Source organism: Erythranthe guttata, chromosome 5, assembly GCF_056151865.1.
Source record: "Erythranthe guttata isolate IM_541 chromosome 5, IM_541, whole genome shotgun sequence".
In the NCBI taxonomy this organism is placed as follows: Eukaryota; Viridiplantae; Streptophyta; class Magnoliopsida; order Lamiales; family Phrymaceae; genus Erythranthe; species Erythranthe guttata.
Genome location: NC_142537.1, coordinates 10940119 through 10952854, shown reverse-complemented (window position 1 = coordinate 10952854; position 12736 = coordinate 10940119). Strand labels below are relative to the sequence as shown.

Genomic DNA, 12736 nt, shown 5'->3' with positions numbered 1-12736 from the left:
CTGCATTTGTGTGGAAGATGCATGGTGTGGAGTTTACAGCAGATGTGATGACCTTACCACTGGGCACTTGTGATCTGGTGTTGGGAATACAATGGTTAGCAACCTTGGGAGACATCATTAGTAACTATCAAGAACTCAAAATGGAGTTTAACTATGGGGCAAGAAGGTGATGCTTAGAGGTCTCCATCAGAATAATGTTAACAAGAAACTTAACAAAATCCTGCAGAACCCTTCACAGATTACCTACCAATGCATTGGCACAATACAAAAATGTGAGGAGTATGGAAAGATTGAAGAGGAACCATCCAGCATTGAAGCAAGCTTTCAGTCATTGGAAGCTTATCAAGACCAACCCTTACAACACTTACTCACTGAGTATGGAAATTCATGGAACCTAAGTCCTTACAACCCAATAGATCACATGATCACAAAATTCATCTGAAGGGGGGCACTGAAGTAGTGAATGTGAGGCCTTACAGATATCCTACTGTTCAGAAGACTGAAATTGAAAAGATAGTAGAAGAGTTACTGCAATCAGGGGTAATCAGACCTAGCTCCAGCCCTTTTTCTTCCCTTGTGGTGTTGGTAAATAAGAAGGATCACACTTGGAGAATGTGTGTGGATTACAGGGAGTTGAATAAACATACTATCAAGGACAAATTTCCTATTCCAGGGATTGAAGAACTTTTGGATGAACTATATGGAGCCAATGTCTTCTCTAAGCTAGACTTAAGATCTTGGTATCACCAAATTAAAATGCAAAAAGAAGATGTGATGAAAACTGCCTTTAGAACACACCATGGCCACTTTGAATTCCTAGTGATGCCATTTGGGTTAACTAATGCACCATCAACTTTTCAAAGCCTGATGAACACTGTTTTTCAACAACAATTGAGGAAATTCATACTAGTATTTTTTGATGATATTCTAGTCTACAGCAAGGATTGGAGTTTCCATTTGAAACAGTTGAGAGAAACTTTGGAAATCTTGCACATAAATCAACTATTTTTTAAGAATAGTAAATGCTCATTTGGCACTACTTCTATTGAATATTTGGGGCATATCATAACACCTACTGGAGTAGCAGTAGATCCAGCCAAAACACAAGCTATGGTGGAGTGGCCAGTACCAAGAACTTTGAAGGAGTTAAGGGGGTTTCTTGGTTTGACAGGTTACTACAGAAGATTTGTGAGGAATTATGGAAGGATAGCCCAACCATTGACTGCTCTTTTGAGGAAAGATAACTTCAAGTGGAATGAAGCAGCTCAGCTGGCTTTCCAAGAGCTGAAGCAAGCCATGACACAAACCTCAGTTCTAGCACTGCCAGATTTTTCCAAAGAGTTTGTGGTAGAGACAGATGTTTCTTGAAGTGGATTAGGAGCAGTACTCATGCAACAAGGAAGACCTATTTCATTTATGAGTAAGGCTCTAACTATCCAGCAAGGTGGACTATCTACCTATGAAAATGAGCTCTTGGCATTGGTAACTGCTATCCAAAAGTGGAGACCTTATCTTATAGGCAGCTACTTTGTGGTCAGAACTGACCATCAAAGTTTGAAATACCTCATGGATCAAAGAGTATCTACTCCAGCTCAGCAAAAATGGCTAGTGAAACCGATGGGGTTTGATTTTACCATTATGTACAAAAAGGGAAAGGAGAATGTAGTGGCTGATGGTCTATCTAGAGTGAAAACAGATCCTACATTGCTCATTTTCTATCATTGGCAGAGTGGTGGTATAATACCACCTACCATTCAGCTATTCACACCACACCCTATGAAGTCATGTTTGGGCAAAAACCTCATTTACACCTACCTTATTTGCCCATGGAATCACTCGATGACATGGTGGACTGAAGCTTACAAAACAGGGAAGCTACACTTCGCATCATCAAGGATCACTTACAGAAGGCACAAAATCGAATGAAAGTGCAGGCAGACAAGAAAATGAGTGAGAGGTCTTTTGCAGTAGGAGATTGGGTTTTTGTGAAGTTACAGCCGTATAGACAACAATCAGTAAGGGGTCACACGTATCATATATTGTCAGCAAGATACTTTGGTTCTTATGAGGTGATTCATAAGGTTGGAGAGGTGGCATATACACTGGAATTGCCAGAAGGCTCTAAGATTCATCCTACATTTCATGTCTCTCAATTGAAGAAGAAAATAGGCACACATATCAGTCAAAAACACCTCCCCACTTCAATCACTGCACACGGGCACATTATACTTGAATCACAGTTTGTTATTGATCGCAGGATGGTTAAGCGCAACAACCGAGCAGCTACTCAACTCTTGATTAAATGGTTCAACATGGCAGAAGAGGACTCCACTTGGGAAGATTATGAAGATTTTCAGAAGCGTTATCCATCGTTTTGTCCTTGAGGACAAGGACAGTTTGAGAAGAGGAAATTGTTACGTGCAAGAAAAACGGCATCCGGATTAAGGAAGAAGAGAGATCAGCCATGCATCGCAGACATGCACTTTAATGGTGTTGTTAAATGCAAAATTTTAATTACTTTTGTAGGGTTAAGTCGTATTGAACTAAAACGCACTTCATGAACGCGTTTCTTTTAGTATTAGTAGTAGCGTCTATTATATTTCTTATGTCAGAAACGGCGAATGAGAGACCGACACGCGGCAACCTAGGAGCTAACTTCCAGCTCACACTCAACAACTTGGAATCGTGTTTTCATTTCACGTTTTCTGTTTTTATTCAGCACTTTCTATTATTAGGGTTATATATATAGTAAGAGTGAGTATGGAGAAGGCAGCTGATTTTGTGTGTCTATCTTCGTCTTCTCCGAGAGTCTGATTGTTTGTTGAACTTAACCTTCGAAACTCTTTCTGTGTTAAGGCTTCCCGGGTGGTTCTTGTATCAGTTATTTCATATCTATATAATTCTATCACTTTCGCAAGTGTTCATTGTTACTATCATTATTTCCAAAATTTTTTTTGAGACGTTGCACAGATTGACAAATATTATGGCAGGTTTTAATAGTTTTGATGGGTATTTGATGTGTTAGAATCCGAGAGGTATCTAATTTTGCTTTTTCAGCACGTGTGTGAAAAACGTGTGTCTAAAGCTAGGGAAGTTTCCTTAATGCTTCAAACTCTTATTTTGTCATTAATTTATTTAATTGCATAACTGATGTGGTAACAAGGAATTTCCTTGACAAAGACTTTCCTTGTTACACAAATTATTTTTTCCTTACATGGGATTGAAACCTAATGGGCTCTAATATTTTGTAGGGCTCTTCTATTCAACTAAGGGAGTATAAATAAATGAGCATCAACGTGTTGTAGTGCTGTCCCTTTTATTTGAGAGAAAAATAATTTTTTGCTCTTTACGTTGCTGCTCCTGATACTTGATCTTATTCGAGAAGAAAAAATATATTCAAAGATTTGCTTCTTTCACGTGAAAAGAAGATCGGTTCTTCGGGAGGAGAACTCAGAAGATCTCGGGAGGAGGTCGATCCACCGACTGAGGGACTCAGCGTTGAAGGAATTTCAACCGTGCGGAACAAGGGACGTGCTGCAAAGTGAAGATTGACAATTCAGCGTAGTATACAAGAACAACGTCGACAAAGATGGAGTCTTTGTATTTCGATTAAGTCCGATTACTGTATTCGTAAAACTAAAAATTAGTAAATTTCATTTGCAGGTCCCCGTGGATGTAGGGTACAATTGTATCCGAACCACTTTAAAATTTGTGTCTTTTTTATTATGGTTTTATTAACTGTTGCAACTCTTCGTAAAACAGTCAAACATTATCTAACACTGAATCTGGGATTCATCCGACACAAATATATAATTAATTTGCACGAAATAATTATAACAATTGGCATCAAGAGCCTGTCACTAAATACATCTAGTGAGATTTTGGGAACTAATTACTCTTATTTTGTGCAGATATGAACACTCAACGAGTAGGAGCTTCAACTACTCATCCACCTCTCTTAATCGGCTCCAACTACTCATACTGGAAATCAAAAATGAAAATGTTTATCAAATCCATAGATGAGAGAGCATGGCGTGCCATCATAACTGGTTGGACACCTCCCATGATCAAAGGAGAAGACAAAGTGGATGTATTCAAACCAGAAGCAGATTGGAGTGATGGAGAGATACTGCTCGCAAACTACAACTCAAGGGCCCTAAACGCAATATTTAGTGGCGTTGATGATAATCAATTCAAACTAATAGCATCATGTGAATCTGCAAACAGAGCTTGGGAAATCCTTCAAGTCATATACGAAGGAACGTCAACTGTAAGAACATCCAAGTTACAGATGCTGGCCACCAAATTTGAAAATTTGAAGATGGAGGAGAATGAGACGATCACTGACTTCCATGCTAAACTATGTGATATCTCCAATGAATCATACGCACTCGGTGAACCTTACTCAGAAAGAAAATTAGTGAGAAAAGCGATGCGATCTTACCTGAAATATTTGCTTACCGAATTGCTGCCATTGAAGAAGTCAGAGATGTTGACACACTCAAACTAGACGAACTCATGGGGAAACTTCTAGCACAAGAACTCAATCATGGTGAAAATCATCGTGAAAAGCCTAGAGAAAAGAAGATAGCCTCTCAAGAAGAAACTTCATATGCAACACTCCAAAATTCGTCAACTCAAGAAGATGAGAAGACGGTTGAAGAATCCTTGGCACTACTGTCGAAATTTTTTTGGAAATTTCTCAAAAAGATCCGAAAAAGGGGAAACCTTCCCAACATAGGGAAACCCGTGAACTTTCAAAATTCTAGGAGAAATTCAAATCAAGATAACTCAGATGAGTCAAAACCGAGAAGAATACAGTGCCGAGAATGCGAAGGCTTTGGTCACATTCAATCAGAATGCGTAAACACCCTGAAGAAAAAGAAAAGAATGTCACTTACTACTATTTGGAGCGATGAAGAAGACTCTGATGATGACCAAGGAAACAACGATCAAGTCACTAACTTTGTAGCATTCAACAGCAAAGTTCCTCTGAACAACTCAGAATCAAATGTTCTAACAGAGTGTGAAACAGAATCCAGGTATGAAAATGCGTGTTCTGATTATGACAAAAATCTAAACACAAATTCTTCTTTTGCAGAGGATCCGAACAGCAGCAGTGATGAGGAAGAACCAACCTTAGACGAAGTAAAGGAGATATATGAAAAAAATGTACCAAAAATGGCTTGATGTTGTTAAGGTAAATAACTTCCTAGAAAAGGAGAAGCTTGTGCTTGTAGATGAAAACAAGACACTAAAGGTAAGAATCTTTACTCTTGAGAAGAGGGTCATATCTAGTGATCAAGAGAAAAATAGTTTGCAAGCTAAACTTACTCAAACTCAAGAAGCAATTGCAAAATTGAACATGGGTAGAGGTAATTTAGATGAAATCCTAAACAACAATAAACCAAACTATAATCGTCTAGGCATAAGAGGAAGTCAGCTGCCCAAAGTTGATCTAAAGCAAAAGGAAGATCAAAACAGAAAAATCAACTTTGTTAAAAAAACTTCTGTCGCACAAACAGTTGCAACTGTTGAAGCAACGGCGCTCCATTCAAAGAAAAGGTTTATTCCCATTTGTTTTTTCTGTCAAAATCCAGGTCACATACGTCCTAGATGTTTCAAATATTTAAAACTTGTGAAAAAACTAGTGGCTCACTCTCTGCATTCGGCTAGGGCTGGATACTCTCCTACACCCCCTCAAAAACCCAAAAATAAGATTGATATTTCAAATAGGCCTCCGCAAAAAAATTGGGTCGAAAAATCCACGCTTAAATGTTTATCTGCCATTACCTCTTTAAAAGCAAGTACTGCTAATGATTGGTATTTTGACAGTGGGTGTTCACGACATATGACCGGTGTTAAAGAGTTGCTGAAAAATTATCAACAAATCACCGGTGGAGCTGTTACCTTTGGAAACGGGAAAAAGGGTGAAGTATCGGGGAAATGATTGCTAAATCATGAGAATTTGCCAAAGCTGAAGAATGTACTACTTGTAGAAGGACTCACGTCAAATCTGATAAGCATCAGTCAGCTATGTGATCAAGATCTTGAAGTCAGATTCAACAAATTCGCATGTCGAGTCTTAGACAAAGAAGAGAATTGTGTTATTCAAGGAACCCGATCATCTGACAACTGCTATATTTTAGTATCTGCAGGTATGAACTGTTTCAACAGTTCGTCAGACTCTACAGTGCTATGGCACAAAAGGTTAGGACGTCTGAACTTTGACAATCTGATAAAAATCTCGAGTAGTGAGTATGTTAGAGGTCTACCCAAACTCACTAAAGAAATAGGAAAAAAATTGGTGATTGCAAAATGGGTAAACAAATCAAAAGTTCACACAGGGCTTTAGCTAATGTTAGAACCAATAGAAACCTAGAACTTCTACACATGGACCTTATGGGACCAATGCAAGTAGAAAGTATAGGTGGAAAGCGGTACATATTCGTGTGTGTAGATGATTTTTCCAGATTTACTTGGGTAGAATTTATTAGGGAAAAATCTGATTCTTTTGATGTGTTTAAAAATTTGTGCAAAAAGGTGAGTGTTGAGAAACAGCTTGACATTGAAAGAATTAGGAGTAATCATGGGAGAGAATTTGAAAATTCCTTATTTTCTAACTTTGTGAAAAATTTGGAATATCTCATGAATTCTCCGCACCTAAAACACCTCAACAAAATGGAGTGGTTGAACGCAAAAATCGCACCCTCCAAGAAATGGCCAGGGTCATGATGAACGCAAATGAGATTGCTCCTCGATTTTGGGCAGAGGCAGTTAACACTGCATGTCATATTATCAATCGAGTTTATCTTCGACCAGGTACCACTAAAACTCCCTACGAAATTTGGACAGGTAAAAAACCTCAACTCAGCTATCTTCGTACTTTTGGTTGTACTTGTTATATTATGAATTACAGAGAACAACTTGGAAAATTCGATGCTAGAAGTGTTCAAGGGATATTCTTAGGCTACTCTCGAAATAGCCATGCGTATAGAATATTCAATCTAAGAACAAAGTCTGTCATGGAATCTGCATATGTTCAATTTGATGATTTTAACAATGATGCAGGTCCACTGGAAAAGGAACCAACAAAGGAATCAGATAATCGCTCTAGTGTCACAACAACAGTTCCAACAGTTGATGCAACTAGTACCATTTTAGAAGAAAGTGGCGCTGATTCTGAAACTGGAGATGAAGCTGAAGTCAGCTCTCTCGAATTGGATGACCAAACTCAAAAGGAAGCCTAAAAAAGAGTCAAGAAGAATCATCCACTGGAGCAAGTCATTGGTACGGTAGAAGAATGAATTCAAACCAGAGGTAAACCCAAGGTCAACTACAAGGAAATGGCAAGGTATGTATGCTTCACTTCGACTATAGAAGCCAAAATTGTTAAAGAAGCCTTATTAGATGAGTATTGGATTCAAGCCATGCATGAGGAACTGGAACAATTCGTTCGAAATGACGTTTGGATTTTGGTTCCTAGGCCTGATAATATCAACATAATAGGTACAAAATGGGTCTTTAAAAATAAGTCTGATGAACATGGAAATATCGTTCGTAACAAAGCTAGATTAGTTGCTCAAGGCTATAGTCAAATCGAAGGCATTGACTTTGATGAAACCTTTGCCCGTGTAGCTAGACTAGAATCTGTTCGATTACTCCTTGCAATTGCTTGTTTTCTAAAAATCATTTTTTTTCAAATGGATGTCAAAAGCGCTTTCTTAAATGGTATTTTAAAAGAAGAAGTTTATGTTGAGCAACCTAAAGGATTTCAAGATCCACATCATCCCAAGCACGTTTTCAAATTGAACAAAGTCCTGTATGGTCTCAAAACAAGCTCATAGAGCCTGGTATGAGCGTCTTACAGAATTTTTAGCTCACAATGGATACACTAGGGGTAGCGTTGACCGAACTCTTTTCTTTAAAAAATCGAAGGGAGACATCTTGATTGCTCAAATTTATGTTGACGATATCGTTTTTGGGTCTACTTCTCAAACAAAAATTGAAGAGTTTGTAAAACAAATGTCTAGTGAATTTGAAATGAGCATGGTTGGGGAACTTACGTATTTTTTAGGTCTTCAAGTTAAACAAATGAGTGATGGAATCTTCATAACTCAATCCAAGTACGCTAAAAATCTTGTCAAACGCTTTGGTTTGGAATCTGCAGAAACTGTTAGAACTCCTATGGAAACGAACGACAAACTGTCGCGACAGTTGGATGCAACCTCTGTAGATTCCACACTGTATCGAAGCATGATCGGTAATCTACTATATCTTACTTCTAGCAGACCAGATATATGATATAGTGTTGGAGTTTGTTCCAGGTATCAATGAAATCCCAAGGAATGTCACCTAAGCGCTGTCAAAAGAACCATTCGCTACGTAAGTGGAACAACCGATTTTGGTATTTGGTGTTCTATGGATACTAACACAACACTTGCAGGTTTTAGTGATGCAGATTGGGTAGGTGATGCAGATGATCGAAAAATCACGACGGGAGGATGTTTCTATCTTGTGAATAATCTCGTCTCCTGGTATAGCAAAAAGCAGAACAATATCTCACTCTCCACTGCCGAATCAGAATATATCGTCGCAGGTAGTTGTTGCGCTCAACTCTTATGGATGAAACAAATGGTATGTGATTATGGTATTAGTCAAGATTTATTGCATATTTATTGTGACAATATGAGTGCAATTAATATCTCCAAGAATCCAGTACAGCACTCTCGAACTAAGCATATTGAAATCCGCCATCATTTCATTAGAAATTTGGTAGATGAAGGAACTGTCTCGTTAGAGTATGTCACAACGAAAAATCAACTTGCTGACATCTTTACTAAACCCCTAGATGCACAAAGGTTCGATTCCTTGCGAAATTCGCTTGGAATCTGTATTGTCTGACCTGTGCAGCTGCATAAACTGTTGCAACAATCTGTGTCTAGACTTGCAACTTTTAAAATATTATGGGCACATCATACATACTGCATTTTGTTCATCTAGGTTATGCATTAGACATACTGCATGTGACGAAAACTCATGTGTATTGGATACTATGTGTACTTTCGAATTTTGTGAGGTAGAACTTCATCAATCTCCAACTGATAGCTACAGAGGCTTTATCTTATTTACTTTTCTCTATAGTCTTGTCATGGTTGGACACTCTCATTAGGAAAAGTTGTCTTGCTTAATGAGTGAAAGCTACTCTTGAACTACTGTTAATAAAATATATCTAATTCCATCCATTTGGTCTGTGAATAGTTCGAAGCTTTTGTGAGTCGAGTCAGTAAATCACGTGGCCGAAAGCTCGCTACAGGGCTCAATTAGAAAGCCCAGGGGACTACACATTGCACGACTGTTATAAACTTATATATATGGTCAGTGAATAGTTCGAAGCCTAGTTGAGTTGAGCCAGTAAACCACATGACCGAACACTCACTACACGGCTCAATTAGAAAGCCCAGAGGACTACACATTGCACGACCACTTTTAATCTCGCTCTGTTAATTGCTCTATCTTTCATGAAAAAGCTACCATTAGAAGTGTTTGTATGCTACCAAATAAGAGCATTCTTGTGCTTGATTTGAGGGTACTAAATTTGTTGTTAGTCTTCTTAGTTTGACTCCTGGAGCTTGCTTTATGTTAAAATTGAAGATAAACCCCATGGGTTTGATAGTCCTAATGGTATCCTATCCACTTGTGTCTATTCACTCATATTTTTTTTCACTCACGTTTATTTTTTTCTTCTTAGTTATTCGTCTCTCCATGTTAGGCATAAAAAAAATAATAATAAAAAAAAACGGGGTGGGTTCGTATTTTTTTGGCGGCAATCAATTTCTTCGGAGTAACCCACTTTTCTGAGCATGTTTTTCTTCTCGAAGTTTACTTGAACTGTGTTGGGCTTCATATGCGAAGGTTGAAAGTGTGCTATATCTGAATTTGGTCTTCATTAATTGAATTCATTGTGGGCATAATAATATTTGCAATTTTCTCACTATACTCCTCCTAATTGCTAAAATACACATGAGCAGACCAACAGTCATCCCTGGATAATTACCCCTATACGTTTTCTTCCAACATTTCTTCTTCTTCCCTACTGCTCTGGTGCTTTTCCTTCTTCTTCTGCAGCAAACACCCAAAATTCCAAACAAATCAACGGGAACCAAGCACACCGCTATGGGGAGACGAAAAAGCACCGGTGTCTCATTCTCATCGTCCAAAAGGCGGACTTCTCGATTAGCGACCACATCTCCGGCGCATCCACCGCCGCCTTGCCGCTCTGGTTGCTGATCTACCTTCGGGGAACCCTCAGGGGCCATGCCCCTCGCATTTTTCGAGCCACCTCTTCTCCTCACGCCTGCCTCCGCTGCCAATTTTGGGAATCTGCCGATAATTTCGGTCCCTAGGGTTTCTCCGCCGCCAGTCTCGCCGCCGTCACCGTTCACCTACTCTCCACCATCGCCACCATCTCCTCCACTGCCACACTCTCGCACACCGCCGCTATCGCCGGCTGCTCAATCGTCACCACTACCGTCTACACCGCCAGCACCGGCCTCACCACCACCACCGCCATCCTCATCGGTCAACAAAGGCAAGAGCCCTGCCTTTACATCACCGCCACACCGCCGCTCACGTTGACGCACTAGTAACTCTGCCTCGTCCTTCGCTGCTCCCACCACCGCTGCTAATTCTGCACCGGATCCCGTGGTGCCTATCTCTGCTGACGATGCTTTTAATTATCGGTTCTTTCTCCGAGCGCATCAAACCCGGTGGCAACTGGTAAGTCAACGAGCTCTTGTCTTCGAGCGTCCCTTGGGTCCCTCGTTTGATGAATTTGGAATTTCTGATTTTCTACGTCGTGTTGGTATTTTTTCCACTGTGACTAGAATCTCTCACTTTGAAAGTCAAGTGGTTCATGATTTTTACGCAAACCTAACTAGTGGGGTCTCTGATAGTCGAAGTCGTTTTTATGAACGGGTTTATGTTTTTAATCGTGTCTACGAGTTCAATCCTACTCGTATCGCAGCTCTCTTTGATCTTCCAACAGTTGGAACTGTTGCTCCGTCAGTTGCTGACCCTGACCTGATATCAACTCTCACTGGAGGCAAGCTGAGCTCATGGCCTCTCAAGACGACGGATCTCACCATGAAGTACCGTTTCTTATTTGGTATTGGCACTACCAATTGGTTTCCCACTGCTCACCAAGGCACTCTGACTCGAAGGAGGGGTCTTCTACTGTACTACATTGGCAGCGGCATCCAATGTGATCTCGCGCAATTTCTTTTTGAGGAGATCGTTGCCGAAGTTGACTCTCAGTCTACCATCTACTCTCTCCCGTTTCCTTCATTGATCTACCGTTTACTGAGTGGACAAGGTTATGCACAAATCGGAAGCATGTCGTCCCGTCTCTTCCACTTCCTCTTTATGTCTCTTCGAAGATAGTGGGCCCTCAATCAGATCCTCGTCGGGTGCCACGCATGGATGATTTGTCGTGCCGTCCGAGTTCATCTTCCGCTTCTGTCAAGTCCCATTGTCAGGCTGCTTCTCCTACCACCAAACCCGTACTTTCGGATTTTATCTCATCTCTCGGCTGAATATGAGGCTGATGTCGCTCGTGCAGCAGAACTGAAGAAAAAACTCGACTATTTTACTGCCCTTGCTCATAAAGGGGGAGATTCTTCAGGGGGAGTTGACAACGAAGCATCAAACTAGGAGGAACCGCATAAGGGGGAGCTGATGCAGCTGCTGGAACTGCTGATCCAACTGTTGTTCCAACTGTCCCAACAGTTGATGGTACAACAGCTGGATCAGCAGTTCCAGCAGCTGCATCAGTTCCCCATGTATGCGGTTCCTCCTGGTTTGATGCTTCTTTGTCAACTCCCCCTGAAGAATCTCCCCCTTTCTGAGCTAGGGCAGTAAAATAGTCGAGTTTTTTCTTCGGTTCTGCTGCACGAGCGACAGCAGCCTCATATTCAGCCGAGAGATGAGAGATGAAATCCGAAAGTACGGGTTTGGTGGTAGGAGAAGCAGCCTGACAACGGGACTTGACAGAAGCGGAAGATGAACTCGGACGGCACGGCAAATCATCCACGCGTGGCACCCGACGAGGATCTGATTGAGTGTCCACTATCTTCGAAGAGACAGGAAGTGGAAGAGACGGGACGGCATGCTTCCGATTTCTGATACGGATGATGATGGGGAGTTGTTCGTTGATGCTGAAGACATTCTGGATTAGTTTTTTATTATCGTTTTATTGTTGGAGTTATTTTCTGAACAATGGCCTGTAATAGTCTGACAGCAGCCTCATATTCAGCCGAGAAAGAGAGAGAGAGAGAGGTTCATGACTTCATATCAATATCGATTGTACACAAATCGGGGAAGTGAAAACAAATATTATTTAAGCGACGTTATTCATTAATCGAGTATTAATTACATTATCGATGTACTACTGTATCTTTGTTTGTCTTATAAGATATCTTTAAAAGAACTCATAAGCGTAGTTAAATACCCTCTTAATCGACTTATTAATGCGCTATTATTTACTCAATTAACTACAACTACTTAATATTATCATAACAGGCCATCCATAAAAGAAAAAGTACTAAGGAATTCGACCACCATACTTTTATTTTTACTTTTTCTAATCTTTTTTCCATATAGAATGACTTAAAAGTTGAAAGTGAATTCTTGCCTATTAAGATAGCTTGCTTCATTGTTTGCCGGTAGTTTTCTTGAA

At 40.1% G+C, this 12736-nt stretch overlaps 1 protein-coding gene across 1 annotated transcript; it reads left to right on the top strand.

Annotated features, from left to right (window-relative positions):
• Positions 1 to 1946: 1946 nt before the first annotated feature.
• LOC148770607 (uncharacterized) lies at positions 1947 to 2384 on the top strand. The gene has a single exon (XM_088817937.1). It carries the CDS (start codon positions 1947 to 1949, stop codon positions 2382 to 2384), a length of 438 nt encoding a protein of 145 aa, XP_088674063.1.
• Positions 2385 to 12736: the final 10352 nt, after the last annotated feature.